The 21,361-nt window shown below is 55.3% G+C and overlaps 1 protein-coding gene across 1 annotated transcript; it reads right to left on the reverse strand.

The window, feature by feature from the left end:
* Window positions 1-203: 203 nt before the first annotated feature.
* Window positions 204-20,698, reverse strand: ADAMTS8 (ADAM metallopeptidase with thrombospondin type 1 motif 8). The gene is made up of 9 exons (XM_037839096.1): window positions 19,625-20,698; window positions 11,960-12,199; window positions 10,270-10,405; window positions 9,528-9,695; window positions 8,186-8,487; window positions 6,460-6,643; window positions 4,083-4,255; window positions 3,765-3,940; window positions 204-1,032 (listed from the first exon to the last, which is right to left on the reverse strand). The coding sequence occupies exons 1-9, from the start codon at window positions 20,333-20,335 to the stop codon at window positions 480-482; spliced, it is 2,643 nt and encodes an 880-aa protein (XP_037695024.1). The 5' UTR covers window positions 20,336-20,698; the 3' UTR covers window positions 204-479.
* Window positions 20,699-21,361: the final 663 nt, after the last annotated feature.

Genomic DNA, 21,361 nt, shown 5'->3' on the forward strand with positions numbered 1-21,361 from the left:
ACCCTGCAACCCTAGGGCCCCCGTGGCAACTGGCAATGGGTTTTAATCCTGAAGATGCCGCCCTTTTCTAAAAAAGCAGCTTGGGGGGGGGGGGGTTGGTGATGGCGATTGCTTCGGAATGCACCAAGACACTCCCTCCCCAAACTTCTCTGTGCCTAAATTTTCCCTCCGTTGGAGGTAGATTATTTATTGGGGAAACCAAATAGAAACAAATTTTCATTTAATAGTCCTTTGCAAAGTGGCTGACTCCACGTCACCTGCTGGGGTCGATACATGTGCTTTGACCTTTAGCCTAGGCCCTCTTCTTGAACCCAAGTCAGGTCCAACCAGATGGCTGGCTTTAGGAACTGCAGCTGCACCCCCTCCTCTGCTCCCCTGTGGACTCACGCAGGGCCTGAGGGGCCACGGGGGCATGGTGGTCCCCGCCTTTCCCCCAGCAGCCCGACTCCAGAGCACCAGAGCAGCCCCCTGCCACGTGGTCACAGGGGGCACGGCTGGCTCTCGCAGGCCTTGGTCACCTCGGGTTTCAGAGCCTCGTTGCAGGCGGTGGAAGCCTCACCACTGGGGTCCCGGCACTCCACTGTCCGCCGCTGCCAGCCGGTGCCGCAGGTTCCAGAACATTCCGACCAGTCCCCCAACACCCACTGCGCGCTGAGCAGCGGCTGGATGATATTGGTGGTCGCTTTCTCTCTGTCCATGTCGTTGGGGACGAAGAAGGTGTATTTGACTTTGGGGGGGAAGACCTCTCCGGGGATGGTGAGGAGCTGAACGGTCAGCGGCTCGGGCAGCGGCCGGACGCTCTGCAGCCGCTCCAGGGTGGCCATGGAGCCGCTGTACTTCAGGACGGTGTCCTTGACCAGGATGTCCTGCTCGATGGCTGAGATGGACATATTTCCGTTCAGCAGGTATTGCCCGTCGGCCGTCTTCAGCGCCAGGTAGTTGCCGTCGTACTGGGTGCCGGGGTGGCTCCGCTGCTTCACATCGATGTTCGTGGCACCAGCTGGGATGGTGACGATGTCACTGTAGCCATAACTGCGGAAGGGATAGAAACAGGCACCTTGAGGACCAGCGGCTGCCCGGCCAGGGTCGGGAAGTCAGCACCACGGGGTGGGCAGATGAAAGCAACTAGCCAAGAGAGAGGCGAGGGTCCTGATGTTTTAATCAGCCACCTGCAGAGTCAGACAGCAATGCTCTGTGTGCTGGGATTTCAAAGGGGGTTGGCTTTGCCTTGCAGCTCTATTCCAACTGTCTGGAGTTTGGCTTTTGGATCTTGACCATAGCATGGGGAGGAAAAAAACTCAGAAGGGTCTGCAAAGCTGCCTCAGGGCTGAGCTCAGATGAGCAGGTGCATTTAGTTCCTTGCACTGGTATAAAATCCTTAGAGCTCAAACCCACATGGAGAAAGCTGCTCCACAGATCCCCTCCAGAACTCTGCAGGGGTCAAGTATCACTTGGCCTCTTTGAGCCCTTCAGCTCCCATGCTGGATGGGCCCCTGTATGGCCCAGGGCAGGCACCAGGGAGATGAGCTTGTCTCTGGGCCGGGGGGTGGGGGAGGGACTTCACCTGGGTGCGGCCACACGCCATGCCCCTGTGGGTGTCTGGGTGCCACGAGCCTGCTCTGGGGAAGGGTCTCAACTCTATTACAGGAACAGGGCTTTAGGTGGGGTGGAGAAACCTTAGTTCATGGTCCTTCTCTTCTCGGGGGGGGGGTGTCTGGGTCATGTAGGAGTATGTAGGAGGACCGTCAGCCAGGCCCTTTGCTTGCTGCTCAGACCTTAGGCCCAGCTGGGGCCACCTGCTTTGTCTGGGGCAGCTGTGAATGTGCCCAGGCCAAAAGCATCTCATGCCTGAGCGCGCCAGCCAGTGTATAGCTTAGGAGGTTTCCTAGGGCCTTGGTGTTTAAATTTGAGAAGATTCCCACTTTGTCTTCTGTCAACAGATTATGTTCTCTGAGCCTGGTGGAATGACACAGGGAGAGAGAGGGAAAGAGGGAAAGAAAGAGAGAGAGAAGAATGGGAGGGGTGAGGAGAGAGGGGGAGAGAGATGGAAAAAAGAGGGAGTGAGAGAAAGATGGAGACAGAGAGGAAGAGGGAGAGAAAGTGGGGAGAGGAAGAGAAAGAGGGAAGAGAGAGGGTGTGGCGGTTTGGATATATTATGCCCCCCAGAAAAGCCATGTTCTTTAATGCAATCTTAAGGGTGCAGATTTATTAGTATTTTGATTAGGGTGGAACCTCTTGATTGAGTGTTTCCATGGAGATGTGACTCCCCCAACTGTGGGTGATACTTTTGATTAGATTTTTTTCCATGGAGGTGTGGTCCCACCCTTGATTAGTTCACTGGAGTATTTAAGAGAGAAGCTAAGAGCCGACACACACCCAGATGCTTGTTGACGCTTGGAGATGCTGGGAGATGCAGACAGAAGAACGTTTGGAGATGCTAAGCTAAGAGATGAAGCCCAGAATTTGCCCTGGAGAAGCTAAGAGAGGACCCCCAGATGCTTAGAGAGAAACATCTTAGGAGAAAGAAGTAAGGATGCACCGGAGCTGATAGAGAGGAGCGAAGACAGAAGCCCAGAGACATTTTGGAGAAAGCCATTTGAAACACAGCCCAGGAGCAAAGGACCAGCAGACGCCAGCCACGTGCCTTCCCAGCTGACAGAGATATTCTGGATGCCATCGGCCATTCTTCAGTGAAGGTGTTCTCTTGTTGATGCCTTAGTTTAGACACTTTTATATACTTAGAACTGTAAACTTGTAACTTAATAAATCCCTTTATAAAAGCCAATCCATTTCTGGTATTTTGTATAATGGCAGCATTAGCAAACTGGAACAGAGAGGGAGGAAGAGAGAGAGGGAGGGAGAAAAAGATGGAGAGGGAGAAAGGGAAGGAGAGAGGGAGAGAGTGGGCAGGTGGGGCAGGTGTTCTCTAGGTCGACACTAGTAAGAATGTTCTTTTCAAGGCCTTGGGAGGACTGTGGGTAGGAGGAGTGGGGGGAGGGGATGCTCACACCCCCTGAGGGACAAATGTACCAAGCGTGGCCACACAAACCCCTGACCTTGCCTTACTCTCAAGGAATGGCAGGGAAGAGCAGGGAAAATGGTTCAAGCATGAGGAGACCTGGGTTTTCCCCCTGGCCTTGTCATTAATTCCCAGTGTGACCTTAGAAAAGTCACTTAATCTTTCTGTGCCTCAGTTTCTTCATCTGTAAAATGGGTACTAACAGGATTGGCCTTGCCTGCCGCGCTGAATTCCTCCCAGAATCAAATGAGACCACGGAGGTGAAAGACCTTTGGAAATCCTAGGAGCTCTATGAGCACAGGGTATTAAGAGTTGAGAAAAGCCCCTGGAATTCTGAGATTTGCCCAAACACTGAGGCTCCCCCCCCCCCCCCCAGTGCCTTCTACCTGTGGAGAGGCCAGGCCTCACCTGGTGCAGGTGAGACATCTTGCACAGGACAGGCCTGGGAGAGCTGCTTTCCAGATCTGGGCCAGGTCACCCGGAGCGGCTTGACTGCTAGTTGTCACAGAGACCACTGGCCTGTCCCAGGGCCTCCGGTTCTAATAAAACCCCTGGTGGTACCTCAGGGAGCACTTTCTCTGGTCCAGAAGCTGGGCTGAATATTCTGCACGTCCCCTCATGAAATCCTTACAAGGACCAGTATTTTATTGAGAAACTGCAGCTCAGAGAGTTTAAATACCTTGCCCTGTCCCCTGGGGCTAGGAAGGAGCAGCCACGGTTCCAGAGGCCCCGTGGAGAGGCTCACCTGGAGGGGCTGTGGGACCCCGAGACCTTCCTGCAGGTGTTGCCTTTGCCACCGCACACCCCGCACTTGTCCAGCTTCCGGGGCGAGTCCAGCACGTGGTCGCAGCCGGCCTTGACGCACTGGCCGCGGACGCAGATGGCCAGGGTCTCGGGCCCGCACAGGGTGCCGTCGATCACCTGCCGCAGGGAAAGGACAGACGAGGGAGGGCGCGGTGAGCCCGAAAGCAGCCGCAGGTGGGGGGTGGGGAGAAGTGACGCCCTCCCGGCCCCCATCCCCCATCTCCGGACCGGGCTTCCGGGGGGTGGGGTTGGGTCTTGCCTTGGCCTCGAACACTTTGAACTCGCTCCTCCCGCGCGCGCGGCAGAACAGCTTGCAGCGGTCGCGCGGCGACACCCCCGCGTACTTGGGGACCCACTGCAGGAGGTTCCCGTCCAGGTCGGTGTAGTTGTAGGCGTTGTACTTCTCACACTGCTGCTCTCTGAAGCTTCTCCCTGAGAAGAGGAAGAAGCGGCTTGGATGTGACATCACGCTGAAGCAGGGTTGGGGTACAGAAGCACAGGGACGTCCTGGGGGTGGGGTTGGGGGGCCTCGATCCAGGGCACCTTTCTCCCTTTTGGCTTTGCACCCCGCTCAAGCACGTGGGGCCACACTTGATCTGTGTGTGATGCAAGGAAAGGAGCAGCCGGGCCTCCATGCTGGGGTCTCTGGGAGAAACAGCCTTTCCCACGTGGGAAAGCTGTTAACTCTGTTTTACAGGTGAATAAACTTGAGTGGGAACAGGGAGTGATTCAGTGAGCTCCGAAGGCACCGAGGGATGCCTGGAAGTTGGCCCTCTTCTCCTTATCCTCTATCATGACTTCCTTGGTGACAGTGAATAAATATCCAAGACCCCCAAGTCTATGTCTCTGGCTCAGGTCTTGCTCCTGCACTCCACTTCCTGTAATTCCAGATGCTTGGGGGAGAACTCCATTTGGGTGTGCTCCTATCTCCCCAACTCAGCAAGGCCAAAATCCCAATGGCTTCTCCACTAACTGGTTTGATTTTCATTTGGTGAATTCCTGCATTCTGCCGGATGTCTTAGCATCGGTATCCCCTATTTCTAAGCTGTCACTAAGTCTTATGTTATACTCAGGACAACTTATAACTGACCATGTCTCCCTCCCACCGCACCAGCCTCAGGGTCTCCCAAGTATACCCTGCCTCCTCTCTAACCTGCCAGTGTCTGAAAAAAGACTTGGCTTGTTTCTAGCACAATCCTACAATGAAGCATGCTCCTACGATGGAGCTTCTCCACTCCAGCTGTGCACTGGACTGACTGGGGAAGAGTTTTCAAAACTCAGACCAGCTGCACCCGAAACCGGAAACGGTACATCTGAGGTGTGTCTGTACCTCAGGCTTTCAAGAAGCTTCCCAGGGGACCTGACAGTTAGGTCAGAGAACCCCCAGTGCTATTTCTAGCTTGCAAGGACCTTCAGGGTCTGCCCTTCCCACGCAATTACATTCTGCTTTCTCCACCTAACTACAGCTCTTCTAAAGCCTTGCCCTCCATCCTGGCCTCACACTTCTGCATCTCAATCCTCCTAGCTCTGTCTTAACTCTGCCTTGACGCTTTTGACTAGCCCAGGCTTTTCCTTTCCCTGAACTCCTCATAAAACTAAAGTTTGTGCCACGTGGATTAAGCCTTAATTGGTGTGTAAACGGGGTTTGTATTTCAAACACGATTGCCTGCATCTTTTAATAGCACTTATAATATCCACCATACCAGAGGTACTGAGAAGTTCTAGATGCACAGGAGGTACTAAAAAGCACTTATTAACTGAACTGGCTTATCCTTGTGCAACTGAAATTGCCATCTTTTGCCCTGCCTCCCTTTTACCCTGTATTCATTTGCCTTCCACCAGCTCCCCCGAGGATCAGGAACCACCCCCACCCCGCCTTGTGTCAGGCAGACACTCCCAATTTCCAGGCAGATTTTCTGGAGCCTCATACCATTCCTGATTCTTCCCATCTTGCAAAACTGCAGAACCTTCAGAGTCCCCTAAAGTCCTGCTTGTCTTTTCATGCCAGACAATATGTCCGGAGCTACACAAAGGGGGCATTGGAGGGGATGGTATGGAAAAAACTCAGGATTCTCTCATATGAGTTATGTGGTGGCCCCTCACTGCCTCGAAGTTAGTATGGGTGCTACCTGGTGGGTGAGTGGGAATATGCTGGGGGGAGGGAGAGGTGGGCTTGCTTCCTGGGAAGGTGCAGTCAGGCAATGGCCAAGGCCAAGGGAAGGAATATGCATGGGACTCAGACTTGGAAATCCTCCCCCAACCTTGGGCTGAGTGGTGGCTAGAAAGACCTTGGCTCTGGCTCTGAAACTTGCTTTGGAAAACACTTCCATCCTGCACATAGATGATGGCTTGGATGCCTGCAGGCTGGTGCCTCTGCAAAGGTATCCTTGGATGGGGGGTGATGACTTCTGTCCCCAGGCCTTGGAAGACCAGGACAGTTTCTCCCCTGGACTCGGTCAGGCTCCTCCAGCATGATGAGCTGGCATGGGTCCCCAAGTGCTGCCCAGCAACCTCGGTGCCTTGCAGCGCCCCTCTGGGTCTGGATCACAGGCAAAGCCACACCCCGGGATACCTGGCCTCTGCCTCCCCTGGGGAACTGCTGCAGCCACAGCGGCAGTGGCTCCGGCTGGGGTTACCGTCAGGCGGGCACTCCTCCGTGCGGCACGACTGGTACTTGGCTCTGCGGCCCAGGCAGTAGCTGCCTCCGTGCTGAGGCATGGGGTCCTTGCACTCCCGGCTGGAGAACTGCACGCCTCCACCACAGGTCCGTGAACATTCTCCCCAGGGTCCCCACGGGGTCCAGCCTCCGTCCACAGGAGCCTGCAGAACACACACACACACACATATCCGACACTCAGCTGGGGGCAGGGCAAGGAGCCTTAGCTCTCACGGCCCTGATCCCCTCACCTGGTGAGGTTTGGCATGTGGTGTCGGTCACCAGCTGCCACTATTTGTCTAATGACCAATGGCCTGATTGGAGGCAGGCTTCGGCAGACTTGCTGACTCCTCAGCATCTGAGACTGTGTCTTGCTCTTGTTAAAGGGCTCGATGGAGTATTTGTTGCAGGAATGAATGAATGAATGAATGAACTTGTATGGGAGTCAGGCTGGGTCTAATGCAGCGATTCTCCATTGGGGCTATAGCAATGATTGGAGACATTTTGGTTGTCACAACTGGGGGGGAGGGCTGCTCCTGGCTTCTAGTGGGTAGAGGCCTGGGGTACTGCTTACCACCCTACAAGGTGCAGACAGCACCCCACAATCGTGAATTATCTGGCCCCAAATGTCGAGAGTACTCCTGTCGAGAAACCCTGCTCGAGAGGAATAATCACCAGAAGGTTTTGCTGCAAGTCTCCCGGCTCCCCATTCCAGTGGTAGCATAATACTTGGGAAACAAACAGAGTTGCTTCCAATTTTATCACTGACCTAGGACAACAAAGCTCTGCCCTTGGTGGGTTCGTCTTGTTTTCAAAAATGCAACTACTTAAAAACAATTATTAAAAGAAATACTTCCGCATGTGAAAAAAATAAGTAAAAATAGAGAAAAGCATATTAAAAAAAGCCCATTAAAAAAATATCACTACCCTGATAAAACCATGGACGTGGATTTTTGTCAATGTGCTGTCATATTATCTATGCACATAAAATCATAAAGATCTCTTTTTTAAACAAAGATATGCTTCCATCATATACGTAGAACTTTACGAGCTGCCTTTTCCCCTTAGGAATCCAGCATAAACATCGTCCCCACCTTATCTGGCTTAGCTCTGGTGCCACAGACTGTGGGGCACATGGAGGGCATGGGAAACACAGGGGTGGGTGGGTACCTCGAAGTGGGGCTCAGGATGCATCCTCTCCCTGATGAGGCTTGGAAACCCGGCCTGAGGTTTGTCAGACCTACTCCGTGCAAAGCTGGGGGGCTGCCCTCTGGTGTGCCCTCGGGCCACTGTGGTGATCCAGAGCTGGGTGGGGACCAGGCTGGGAAACTCAGCAGATGCTGTTTCCCGGGGATGGCTCAGGGACATGCAGCCAGAAAAATGCTATCAGCTTTGCAGTCTTTAAGTCTTCAGAGCTGGGCAAAGGAGCAAATGGTTTAAAAGCCTGCCCTGGCACTGCCTGATTTCTCTTGCAAGTTTGCCTCTGCAGTTCTGGTTCCTTCCCCCACCTGCTCTGAGTTCCCACAATACTCTCAACGAGAAGTAAGTACAGGTTCCACGGATGCTCCAGACTCACTGTTTGGGAGATGCATGCTTTGGTTTGTTGCTAACACATCAGGGCTGTGGCTTTGAAGCCACACTTGCAGCCTGGCTTCAGGGCTCTCTCCGGCCTTGTCCCCTCCCTCCTGCCCCCTGCAGCCCCTCACCTTGGGCTTCTCCACATCGCCCTCGGGCACACAGCTGCCATCCCAGCAGAGGAGCCCGGGCCCGCAGGGGGTCCCGTCGGCCCAGGGCAGGCTGCCATTCTTGGTGTGGCAGAGGGGCTGCGCGCTGCTGTTGTGGCACCAGAGCTGGGTGCAGACGTCCTGCACAGACGTGTTGGGGCAGTGGCGGAAGTGCGGCCCAAAGATCTGCTTGCACTGTTGGTCCAGCTCGTAGAGGGGCTTGCGGCCTGGGAGGCCGGTTGGGAGGGGCACGGTCACCGAGGGGATGTCCAGGAGACAGTCTCCTGAGCAACGGAGGGAGAGGAGGACAAGAATCAGGCCTTCCCCTGCTCGAGGCCCTTCTGCAGCTGTCCCCCCCCCCCCCCCCCACAGCTCCCAGAAACTCCTATGGACAGGACTGAAGGTCTACACAGCATGGCATCCTTGACCTCAACCTAAAACCTGCCAACACTCAATCACCTCTCGGAACATACCCAATTTTTCATTATCGACAGCAAATGCATATTTAGGACTCCCTTTCTTTCATCATCCAGAACACCCAGGGTGCATTTCCCCCTGACCATCAGGGTGTATCTAGGTTAAAATTGCAATTAAGCTGGCATTCCCTAAGTCACAAGGTAATTGGGGATGTGAATCTGCTCTTCAAGCCACAGCAGGCTACACTTAAACACAGTTAAAATGGCAAACTTTGTTTTCTATATGTTACCACAATCAAAAAAAGAAAACTGCACCAAACAGAAAATGCATATACAGCACGCAAAACAAAGCCATGGGACTGAAGTTTGCATAATCTCTTATTTTTGCTTCTCCTTCAAGGGGAAGAATCAAGAATCACTCGTGTTTTCACTGCTCTTTACTCAGCAACTGTTTTAACCAGTGCCCCCCACTTCCATCCCCTTCCCTCTTGTGACTCGTTTGGTGCTGCTTGGCTGCTTATGAGCTACCATAGGACCTGCCACTCCAGCCCAGAACATTCTCTTCTCTCTGCTATACTGCAAACATCCTTCTGTCCCTTTGTGCTCCGTTCCAACCACCTCCTCCAGACACCCTTCCCAGACTAATTCCATCTGCTTCACAACTAGTAATCTTCCCAGTCATCCCAGATACAAGGTTGCTGGGAGATGGGGCAAGGCCCCCACAGGGAAGCCTGGGAAATGCATGTGTCCCTGAAGTCTCCCCTAACCCTAACTGTTTAAGACGCCTTAGGGTGCAGCCTGCTGGTGTCCCCAGGAGTGAGCCCAGAGGCTGACAGACAGCAGCCCCAGGAGGTCCCCGGGGCAGAGCTCGGACAGCGGCGGGGAGAGGGGCCGCCCGAGGGGCCTACCGTGCCCGCTGTCGAGGAACTCCGTGATGTACATGGCGCTGCAGGGTGACCAGGGCAGCGTCTTGTTCAGGTGGACGAAGAGGGGTGCCATCATGTGGTGCTTGTCCATGGCTCCGAAGAGCCGCTCGCAGGGCTTGGAGTCATCGTGGGGCATGCTAAGGACGTGCCCTGGGGGAGGAGAGGCTGTTCTCAGCGCCCTGACCCCACCCCAGCTGCCCCACTCCCCCCCCAGCCTGCCTTGGCTTGAGCACGCCCCCCAGGGCCGATGGGATGCCAAAGTGAACCAGTAGCAAAAGGCAGCCCCTTCCTCCCTCAAGATTCTTATCTCAGGCTTTGCATGCACCCTCTTCCAAGAAGCCTTCTCAGATTACTCAGGAGCCTTTCTTTTTGGCCTCAGCTGGTTCCCAACTTGCATCCAACTCCATCATTGTTTTCCCACATGGCACTGTCTTTACAACTGACCTTCCCCTCCAGTCCTTACTGCTTAGCTTTACCCAAACATTTGCCTCATGTTTGGGCATTTTCCAGGTGACCTTTCATGAGGGGCCAGGGCGATAAATTTTAGTGTTTTGGCCTTGAGCTCTGGGTGGGGATGGAGTTATGTCCAACTCCCTCTGTCAAGATCAGGAGGGCGAACGGCTAAGCAGGAGGGTGGTGGATTTCTGAGAACCCCGAGTCCCAGGGATTTGGAGGGTCAGCTCCTTCCGACAGGGAGAGCGGGCCTCGGCCCAGCACAGCTTACCCAGCTCGTGGGCCAGGGTGTAGGCCGCCTGCAGGCCCTCATCCTCAATCACCGAGCAGCTTTTGCTGGGGTCGCAGATGGTGCCAATGTCCGCCACGCCCAGGGTGTCACACGTGCCCTCCTTCCCACAGAAGTTCTGCTTGTGGGGTGAGGGGAGCAAGAGAGGGATAAAGAGAGCAGAAGCAGGTGAGAACCAGTGAGAACAAGTGAGAGTGGGAAGAACGAAAAAGAGAGAGGGAGAGCAAGCCAGTATGAACAAGGACAGAGACAACAGGAGTGAGGAGAGAGAGAGAGAGACAATGAGAGTGAGTGTGTGTGAGAGGGAGAGCAAGCCAGAATAAGTAAGAGCAGAAGGCAGGAGTGAGAAGAGAGGGAGAGAGTGAGAGAACCAGAATGAGCAAGAGCAGAAAGTAGGAGCGAAAAGAGAGAGAGCAATCCAAAATGAGAAAGAGTAGAGAGATCAGGAGGAGAGAGAGAATGCAAGCCAGAATAAGTAAAAGCAGAAGGCAGGAGTGAGAAAAGAGAGTGAGGGAGAGAGAGAAAGTGAGGGGTTGGTGGGGGGCAGGGGGGAAAGCAAGAGCAAGTGGGAGTGAGCGGCAGGGAACGAAAGACAGCAGAAAGGGAGAGAGCAAGAGTCTGTGTGTGTGTGTGTGTGTGGGGGGGGAGGGGACAGCAGCCCTCAGGAGGGTGAAGTGGGTGCTGCCACGCCTCTAAACCCAGACACCCACAGTCAAATGTTCCAGAAAGCACCTGCCTGTGCTGATGAAACTTTTTTAGGGAGAGAGAAGGTGTAGTTGGGTTTCACAGGTCTGGGTGTTAGGCCCCATAGCCCTGTATCGTGGGATTTTCTGCCTCATTTCTCTGGTCTTTGGACAAGCCAATTCACCCACTGCCCTGTCTCTCTAACTTGGAGAGTGCCTCATGAAATTCACTTGTTAAAAAGCAACATACACAGCGACCCAAGCACAGAAAACCTTCCCCTTTCTGCTTTCCTTGAGTTGAAGGAGAATTTTTAAGCCAGGCCTGTTATTTTTTCACAGAGGCCGTGCATGTAAGATGGCCCTATTTGAGGGCTGGCCGGGGCCTGGGGGCAGGGGACACAGTGGCTGAGAGAGCTGACCCTGCAGTGAGAGGCCGTGTGGTGTCTTGGTGCCTCAGTTTCCCCAATTATAAAAGACAGATAATTACAGAACCACCCCACGGGTTGACTGCGAGGACTGAAGGAGGGCCTGGCATGTCTGATCATGTTCTCTTGCCTTCCAGAAGCTGTCCGTTTGAGTCACACCACACAGATGGGCAGCCCTCCGGGTGTGTGGGAAATCCTGCGCAGGCCCCCTCGGTTACCTGCCCCACTGTTTAACAGCCACGAAGATGGAGCTTTCCTTAATCCCAACTCTGGGGCTCTCGCTTGGCAGCCTAAGCCCCTCTGCTCTTGCTATGACCTCAGAAGACAGCTGGTGACAAGCTTTTGGAAAAGAGCCCTCATGAGATTCTTCTCCTTCCTCGCAAATACCTCACACTCCGATTCTTGTCCTCATGACCTCCTCCTCCTCCTCCCCCACTCACGAGGCTCTGGCGTCCAGCTGGGGCCAGCGGGGAGCCATTTCCCATGTATGGTAGGTGGCTGTGGCCCTTCCTCTGGCCCCACACCCCGCACTTCTGCCCCCGGGTTTCCGGCTGGCCCGCAGACCTGTCTGGTGAGCAGGATGGCCGTGTCGTAGTGCTCAGGGTGGCGGTCGCTGGGCTGGTTGAAATGCTGCTGCCAGCTGCAGAAGCTGCGCAGTGTGAGCCCCCCATTGTTGGACACCTCCGGACCCCATTTCTCGTCTTCCACGATCAGCACTTTGACCACCACCAGGGTGATGGAGTTCCGGATGCTGGGGTGCTTGTAGATCTGGGCCGCCATGGATGCGAGCGTCAGGATGTGGGTCTGTTGGGAAGGAGGGGACAGGCAGAGGGATGTGTTACCTCTGTGGTTCTCCCCGGCCCTGCCGTGGCCACCTCTGGTCCCGGAGCCCTGGCGGCTGCCACGTTCAGCGCCGAGCATGTGACGTATGTTACCTCCTTTAACACCCACCCAAACTTTGAGACCTCGGTCGTATTCCCCTTCAGTTATATAGATGAACAGCGAGGCTCAGTGACTGGTCCAAGATCACAAAGTGAATAAGTGCAGAGCCAGAATTTGAACCCAGACTGCCTGGCCTAAAAGCTCGTGCATTTAACCTCTAGACCCGAGCTGTCTGACACGACAGTCACCAGCTCCATAAAGACTGCTTAAATCTAAAGTTAGTTGAATTAACAAAAATCAAAATTAGGTCCTCAGTTGCACGCAAAGAGCCGAGTGCACAGGTTACAAGAGTTCCCCTCTTAGGATCCAGCCCAACATTCTCCTGATGTCTGCTGGTAAAACCACCACTCTTGAGGAATGGGGATGGGGATGGTTGCCCCAAAGGCTTCACTCAAATAATCACCACTCATAGTAGCTCCTTTGCACCAGTTACAGGATGGGCCCTTGGGATACGCCACCTTAATCCCTTTATTATGGTGCTAATATAGCATCCCCCAAAGAACGTCCACCTCCCCCTAAAGAGCAGGTGGTTTGCCCATCCCTGGGCAGGTGCCATGATCTCCCTTTTACCAATGAGGAGGTGGCTGCTCAGATCTTGGAAAGCTGGGGTGCCGTCACAGCTGGGTCTGCCCCTGAAGCCCACACTCCTTCCGGCAAGTCTCCTGGAGCTCGGCTTCCTGGTTGTGCCTAGGCGGCCTTGAAGGGTTTATTCCCTTCCGCTAGGGGCTTGAAAGAACCCAGTGGGGGGTCCAGGACCGCCAATGACACCTGCTGCCAGTCCCACCCAGGCCCCTCAGAAGGAGCCTACACCACTGCTTGGCTTCCGGCCTCCCCTTGGGCTGCCAAGCGCTCCCATGCTGGATTCCCAGGTTTGGAGAGGATGCCACATGGGAGCTTGCTCTCCTGCCTCGGGGACCCTTGAAGTGGGCCCTCTTGGATTATTTTGCAGAAGGGGAGACAAAGGGGCAGAGCCAAGTGTTGCCTCCCCCCCACCTGGCCCTGGGCTGGGTTGAGCCCTCGAGCACCAGCTCCTACAATCCTCCCTGCTCCTCTATCCTGAGGTCTGGAAGGTGGGAGGGAAAGACGGGGAAAGGTGAGGAAAGGCTAGAGAGGGGCATTCCATGGGGCGAGGCCATGTGTGGGAGTTCCAGACGAATCCCATTATTTGTGAATGGGATCTGTCTGTTCACCCCGCAGGCAGCCAGCCAGGTATTTGGTGATCCTTACAAACGGGTTGGCAGGTTACGTAGCCTGTCAAGCACTCCAGCTATGTTTAGGCTGATGTAAACATCTTATCAGCAAAGCTGAAACCTGGCACTGGCTCCTGGAGTCGGATTCCTGAGGAAAATAAGCAATCAAATCATTATGCAACCGGGGGGTGGGGGAGGGGGCGAGGGCTTAGGAATGGCAGCTTGCTGAGGCCAATTCCTGGCCCAGCCGTCCCGTCCCTGCTTCCAAGGGGTGGAAAGGCTCCTGCTCTCTCATCTTAGGAGGGGAAAGGGTCTGGCGGGCCAGGGACCAAGCCCTGGAATTTTTTCTGAGGCAACCTGTGTCTTCTCTTTGCTTCTCAGTTTCACAAGCTGAAAAGTGGGGAAGCTGATGTCTTACAAAGAAAGTGTGAAGACAAGAGATGTCAGCTGCCAAAGCATTGATCTGAGCAGGGCCAGCACTGAAGACATGAGACTGGAGAAGGTTCTGTGCTCCAGAGGAGACCATGGTGCATCCTCAGCGAGGACAAAAGGGTGTCAACTGCTGCACTATCATCCGGGGAGGGTGTCGGCAGCTCCCAACACTAAAAACTTTATAGAGACTAACTTTTTTTAGGGCTTCTCCTCTTCTGTAGTTCAGGGAGTTCCTACCATCACCTGTTCTACGGTGACAGGTGCGAGAGCTGTTTTGCTTCAAGGCAGTGACTTGAACTTGAGGACACTCCCAGGTCCCTCCTGGCTGCCAACTGTCTCAGAAGAAAATTTGCATTGCAAGAGGGTGGAGAAGACTACGTGGTCCCCGCTCCTTTTAAAATCCCAAGTCCTGCTGCCGTTGACCTCCACCTAGGTCTTTTTGTCTCTCTGAGCTTTCAGGGGCTGGTTGCACTGCTGCCCACCATCATCCCTCCCTTAGCTCTTTCGAGAAACAGTAGCAGGAAGGCCCTATGTTGGCAGCTCAAGGTTCCCGGGAGGCAAGAAAGCACCGAGCCCAGGGCAGGGTGGGTGGCACAATTCCCTGAGACTCTGATTCTCTGCCAAGCCCTCGAGCCAACAGGGCAGGCCTGACGTAGGGTCACTGGGAAGTGGGCTCAGAAGGAGGTCAAGGAAAAGGTCAGATCACTAGCTCTACCATCTGGTGCCTATTTATACCCTCCCTTTTTACCACACAAGTGCCCAGTGCTGGCTGAAGCATGTGAATGTCCACTCCCTGCCCCTAGGAGGAGAGGGGGCCCAGCTCTGGGTACAACCTCCAAAAATCATGCTGGGGGCAGGGGCAGAGCCCATCTTCAGCCCTGTCCAAGATGGTCAAACCACCCTGCTCCTGCATGACTTTAAGTCTCTTTAGGGGAAGGTGGGCATTCTTCTTTCCTGGGAAAGAGAAAAATACCCTGGCCAGCTTGATTCTTTGACATACAAAATGGGAGATTCCTCCCATGGAGCCCCCGGGGCCACCCAATCCAACGTGCTTCCAGCAGGTCCTTCTCCCAGCCATTTTGCTTTGCTTCTTTGCTTTCCCCGCTGTAGGTCCCACCACTTTTCCCTGCAGCCCTCCTGGAGAGGCTAGGATGGGAAGAGTGGCCCAATGGGGATGCCCTGACCCCAGCAACTGTCACCGTTGCTTTTCTTCCCAGGGTCTCTCTGGGGCTGAGACCATGTTGGGAGAAGGTACGGGAGAAGCAGAGGCGGAGAAGGGCGATGGGGGAAAGAGACGGATGGGCAGCGATGTCCTGCATCTCTTCTCCTCTCTCCCCTCAGCAAAGGGAGATGTCCCTTCTCCAAAGCAGACTCAACACAGAACAACAAGGAGCCATGAGCCTTAAATACTGCAAGCTGGGGCAAACTGGAAAAGACGCATCCCTGCCATGCTGGACAGCAGGGCTTTAGCAGCTGGCCCTCTGAAGGTGTGTGACCATGCCACCTTCCAGGGTGACAAATGGTTCCTATCAGCAGGGGCAACTGCAACTCAAAGAACGGCTGTGCTTTGTTGAGCACCTACTATGGGCCAGGCACCGGGGTGGTGCTTTCCATATTTTATGGCCTCCTCAAGACAATGCTGGGATATTGGTATACTTGGTCCCATTTTGCTGGTGAAGAAATAAAGGTCCAGAGAAATGGGTGACTTGCTCAAGGGCATTTTTCTATTTCCCCCCAAACTCTATGCTGCTACTCGCCACATCAGCTGCTACGCGTCTCTGCTGCTGTAAGGAAAACTATGGCATAGCCCAAACAAACCCAAAGCATGCAAGCAAGCAAGCTTGCCTCTGCCTTGTCTATGTTCCCTTGGGGGTGGTGATGAACAAAGCGACCTTAGGATAGTAAGACATCTTCCTTGGGAAATATCCCACCTCTTGATCTTTCTGATTGTGGCAGACACAAGGGATGGAAAAGACCCTCACAATTTTGCCAGTGGGCGGAACATAATTCACACAGATATGATACTTGTCTTTTGCCCATGCAGACCTGGGCAGCTACAGAGCTAATGGTTGAAGCAGGGTGCCTCTATGGTTTATCATCCAAGCCAGCACACTTTTGAGAGCAAAAGAGGATGCTAATAATAATTATGCCAGAACAGACATAAACTGGGACTGTGTGGGGCAAACCGGGACATAGGTCACTTTTGTATCAGGGCTTGTGAGAAACACTTTCCCCGGAGGATGTGGGTAAGGGGGAGATGAAAAGGCTGTGATGTCTCCCTTCCCTGGAATCCCCTAGCAGCCCAGCATCTCAGGAATCTTCTGCTCTGCTTTGGGAAAGATGAGCCTCTGTGCTGAGAAGAGAATTCTGGAGCTCAGCTCAATGCCTGTATAATGGCAGGACAGACTTTCCAAACCCAGTGAGGGGCACTGACCAGCCCACCACCCACTGCTTTCCTACTTTGGTTTCATCCAGGGTTCCAACTAGTGGTGACTGGATGTAAAGAGTTAATGGACTTGTGCAGTGGTCCCCTCCTTTCAGAAGGCCCCTTTTGTCTGAGCTCCTTAACTCTGAAAACCAGATAAGAAGGTGGGAAGCAGGGGCTGCTTTTCAAGGGATTAAGTGAACTCAATGGTACAGGGTTCTGGAAAATGTCGTGGTGGCTCAGCAGTGTGAACAGCCTCGAGTGGCTTATCCTCCTTTCTCTCATCTTCGGAGGTGGTTTCTTTTCAGGTTAGGGACTCATGTTTCAGTTGGACATCTTTGGACTGCTGGATTTAATGACCCATTTCTGAAACACAGACGGGTGCCAGAGGGTAAACAAAGTCCCAGAGTCCCAGTCCCTCCTCATGCTACACCTGCAGCACAGAGCAATAAAAGGAGTGCTGGATTCTGAGTTGGGAGGCTTGGGTCGCTGTCCCAGCCCTGCCAACTTCCTAGCTGTGTGACCTTGGGAAAGTCCCATGTCCTTGCTTTTTTCCTCTGAGCCCTCTGCCTCCCTCGTAGGCATTTCCTTTAAGATGCAGTGTGTGAAGCCACTCTGCAAAGTGTGACCTCCTACATAGTGTTGGGTCTTCCAGAAGGTTCATCATGAACCAGTATGGAAGCATCTAGAAGCTGTGCCAGAAGCTAAGGATAAAATTGATGAATTGATTATCTAGTCCAGTTGTCTCACTTTACAGAAGAGGAAGCCCAAGCCCCAGCATCTCTTCTCACCCTCACCTAGCTGCTCATTGCTAATCCATCACTAAGTGCCTTCCTTTTGTGTGCATGAAGTCTCCTTGGAGAAGTCTCCAGGAGACGCCTTGGAAAACTACATACACAGAGCAGGATTCTATGGGGGAGATGGTCTGGGCAGGCAAGACCCCTACCCAGCAGCCACTTGAGGTTTCAGGACTTGATATTCCCTCTGTTCATGGACCAGATTCAGGAATCCTACGTGACTGAGCTGAAGACTCAAGACTACCTTGAAGCATCTCCAGAGCTGGTGAGGACATCAGTCCCAGTAACCACTGTGCCTCAGCCCTCCCTCCTCCTCAACCCAAGGACAGTAAGGGGGAGAGGTGAGCCAGGACCTAATGACATCAAGGTATGGGGGGGGGGGCGTATTTTTCTTTCTGGTGAAAGCCCTAGAAGTAGACTCCTACAGAGAGAAACCTATCCGGATCAGCCCTCCTGCCCCACATTGACGGGCTAGGTGCGGAGGTGCCCGTGAATGTGGCTGTGAATGTCTGAAAATGTGTGTACGTGGGGTTGGGGAATGGGCAATCAGAGCCAGCCATGAGTCGCCAAGGATGGCAGTGCTCCTGGGTAGCTATGCCCAGGGAAAGCTAGCCTCTCTGGGGCAACACCTGGGTCTCAAGCTGAACCTCATGAGGCCTTGTGCAGCCCGGTGGGTGGTTTCTGCAGAACCCGGCATGGAAGCACGCCTGCCTGGGGACAGCTGTGGTGTCTGCAGAGGTCAATATGTCCTTGAGACACACACCCCGGATGAGTGTCTAGGTGCTGAGATTGAGAGAGTGAGATGATAGGAAGGTTGTAGGGAAGATGCATTGGCCTGAAGACTGGAAGGCAATGACTTCTGCTGCTGTTTCCCCTCTCCTTGTTGGCTTTCTTATGTCTTCGGTCTCAGGCAGATGTCAGAAACGGGTCTAGATATGGGAAGAGGTCTAGCATTGCAAGGCCTGGTGGCTGGGAAAAGCCCTCTCCTCATCCACTCCTACTGTCCTCTTGCATTAGAGAAGGTGGGTGACAGGGGGACCTGGCGCCCAGTGGCAGGGAAACATATTAAATCAATGTAGACCAAAGCCCGTGGGGCAGATTGCCTGACACCTCAGAGCTGCCTCGCAGTACCCGAGAAAAGCGAAGACCACAGGAGTGAGAATGAGAGAGAGAGAGCGCAGGTGGGTCTTCTCTGGGTATAAACTGTGCAGCAGCCAAACGAAGTAGCTAGATGCACATCTCGCCCAGCGTTTGCTAAGCTGCTCCATCCAGAAGGCATTTCCCAGTGGCTGCAGGGTGGGGAAGATTGAGCAAGTGGCAAAAGGCACACTACCCCTTGTCTGACTATTCTGCCTGGGTGGTGCCCAGGCCTTTGGGTGTCTCTACCAGGTGGGCACAGACTGAGCTGGGAATAGGGACCCCGGCCAAGGATGCTATCATTGAACACGTGCTAATAGCCCTGAGGTGGCTGCCAGGTCTCCTGTTTCAGGCATCTCTACCCCTCTGGGTGGGTCACTTCTGGCAGCCCTCTCCTGGAGCCCTGAGACTTCACCGAGTCCTCGGAGGAAAGGGAAGGCTCAGGGTGACCCGGACAACTCCTGCCTAGCCTGAAGCATCTTCAAGTCTAGTTAGAGATGGTCTAGCACCAGGACTCATGTCTTGGACGCAGGTTTCCTGCGCCAGCTCAGTAGACAGCTGTGTCTCGGTCGGCTGAGAGCAGATGGCCTGGACCAAGTGCCCTTCTGGCTTCACCAGAAACATTCACTGAAAGAGTTAATCCCCAGCCCTTCTCCCCTCCCCCTTTCCACTGAGCTTGGGTTTCCTGGGCTGAGCCCCCAGGCATAAGTCCTAGTCCCCTCCCTTCTTGCGCTGGCTGCTGGCACAGCCAAGTTCTGCCAGGGCTCAGTGCCAGGTTGGGGAGGTAGTCCAAACCCCTTGATCAGAACCAGCCGGGTACAGAGAGGACTGGCAGCCCCTTTCCAGGTTCAACTCCCTCCAAACCATGTCTTTTACTTATGGCAGCCTCGGTCCTGTCCCTAAAGGGAACGAAACAGCCACAGCTTTCCATCGCGGCTGCCTTTCCTTCAGAGCCTCTCAGACCTGGGGACCTTAGAGGAGTCGGGGGTGGGGGACTGCTTCCAAAAGGTGCCATTTCAATCTCCATGGGGAGAGGCAGGTGCCTGGGGGGTGCTTTCAAGCCCTCTTTCAGTTCGCTTTGCCACGTGCTGCAGGAGACACGGGCGAGCCGCAGAGAAGAGGGAGTGCCAGGATCCTCGCTCTGAATTGGAAAGGACACTTGGGAGGAGGTAGCCCGGGTGGCGGAAGGGCTTTTTCAGAAAGCAACTGCCTTGTCTGGAGTCAGGCTTGGGAGGTCGAGGACCGTGAAGGTGCGCCGGGGAAGGGAAGGCTTTGGCGACGCCGGGGAAGGCTCTCGGGGTCCTACCTGCAGGTCGGCCCCATAGAAGGCGGCCATGGACGCGTCGGCCACCAACAGCGTCTCCACGAAGCGAGCCTCGGACACGAAGCGCGCCTCGGACACAAAGCGCTTGGTCCGATTCGTGGCCCCCAGGGGCGGTGGGAGCTGGCCGGCGTCTTCTGCCTCTTCTCCTCCCTCGTCCCCCACGGCCTCGTTCTTCCGCTCGCGGTCTCCAGGGGTCCCCCCCGGGCCATCCGGCGCTCTGGGCGCGGTGCCGTCCCCCCAGCGCTGCAGGAGGTGCGGCGCCTCGAAGGGGCCCCCGGGGTTCTGCGGCTGCACCGTGAACTCCTCGCCCGCCACCAGGAAGACGCCCCACAGCCCGCCGCACAGGCTCACGGCCGCTAGCGAGCCGGGCTCCCCGTTCACCGCGCCCGAGAAGAAGCAGCCGCGCAGGTTGTGCTGGGTGCTGACCGACCGGCGAGGCGTCCCGAGGTGCTGCACTCTGAAGGCGGGCGCCAGGAAGCGCGCGTCGGGGACCAGGCGCAGCTCGAAGGCCCGGCCGAAGGCCGACAGGTGGACGCTGAGCTGGCCCTCGCTGTCCTTCCGCAGCGTCGGCACCACCAGCTCCGAGGCCGGGCTCTGAGAGCCGGCCCGGGCCGGGGCGCCGCGGGTGAGCGGCGGCAGCAACAGCAGCAGCAGCAGGAGCGGCCAGCGGGGGCCGGCGGGGCCGCGGGGCATGGGGGCTGCGGGCGGTGGGACGCGGGGGCACTGGAAGGGCACGGGCAGAGCGAGTCAATGATCCGTGCGGCCACGGGGCGCGCGGTGGTGCGCGCGGGGCGGCCGGAGCTGCGCGGGGCTCTAGGAGTAGCGCGGTGCGCGGGGAACAGCGCCGAGCGCCGGGAGCAGCGCGGGGCGGCTGGAGCTGCGCGGGACTCTCCGAGCAGTGCGGTGCGCGGGGAACAGCGCGGAACGCCGGGAGCAGCGCCGGGCCTCCTCCAGCCCGAGCGCCGCGCGCGCCGAACGGACAGCTGGAGCCGCGCGTCCTCCGCCCCTTTCCTGCGCTGTGCTCCGGCCCCTTCCCTAGCGGCTCCTCCTGCTCCTCCCCACTTCGCCAGCCCCGAGTGGGCTGCCGACCTCCGTATTTATACTTCCTTCCCGGCTTTGACATAAGAGGTTTATTTTTGATCTCTCACTATTCCCGTTTCCCCTCCCCTGGGATCAGAGGGAGAAACCGAAAAGAGGGAGCGAGAGAGAGGAGGAAAAAAATTGGGACGAAATGTAAAACCAATCAGGAGTCAGCGAGACCCGTCCTCCCCCGCCCCCCCCCTCCCCTTAAGTGTCAACTCCGGTTTGTTTCCCCTTTCTTTTCCGCGCGCCACCCCACGTTAACTCCTCCAGTGCTGGGCTCCCTCCTCTGGGCCAGCGGCCGAGGACACTTCAGCTGAGAGGCTTCTGCACTGGCCTCAGCTATAGTGTTCTGCTCCCTGCAGTCACTCCAGAGACCCAACTGTGTCAGAAGAGAGGTCTAAGGAGAAGTTTCCAGAGCTTTTGAATGTAAAGCAGAAGAGGGATGTGGGAAAGGTCACTCTAGAATCATGGTCTCCACTAAAAACCAAGGCAGAGCTTTCCGGATTCTCTCCCCAAGATGGAGATCGGGGGAAAAAATACCATCCGGGTAAGGCTACCAATTACTGTCAAGTCCGGGGGCTGGTGGGGCAGCCCCGTCTACAAGTAGAGGTTACAGCTCCATGGGATCACTCAAGG

The sequence above is a fragment of the Choloepus didactylus genome, chromosome 6, assembly GCF_015220235.1.
Source record: "Choloepus didactylus isolate mChoDid1 chromosome 6, mChoDid1.pri, whole genome shotgun sequence".
NCBI lineage: Eukaryota > Metazoa > Chordata > Mammalia > Pilosa > Megalonychidae > Choloepus > Choloepus didactylus.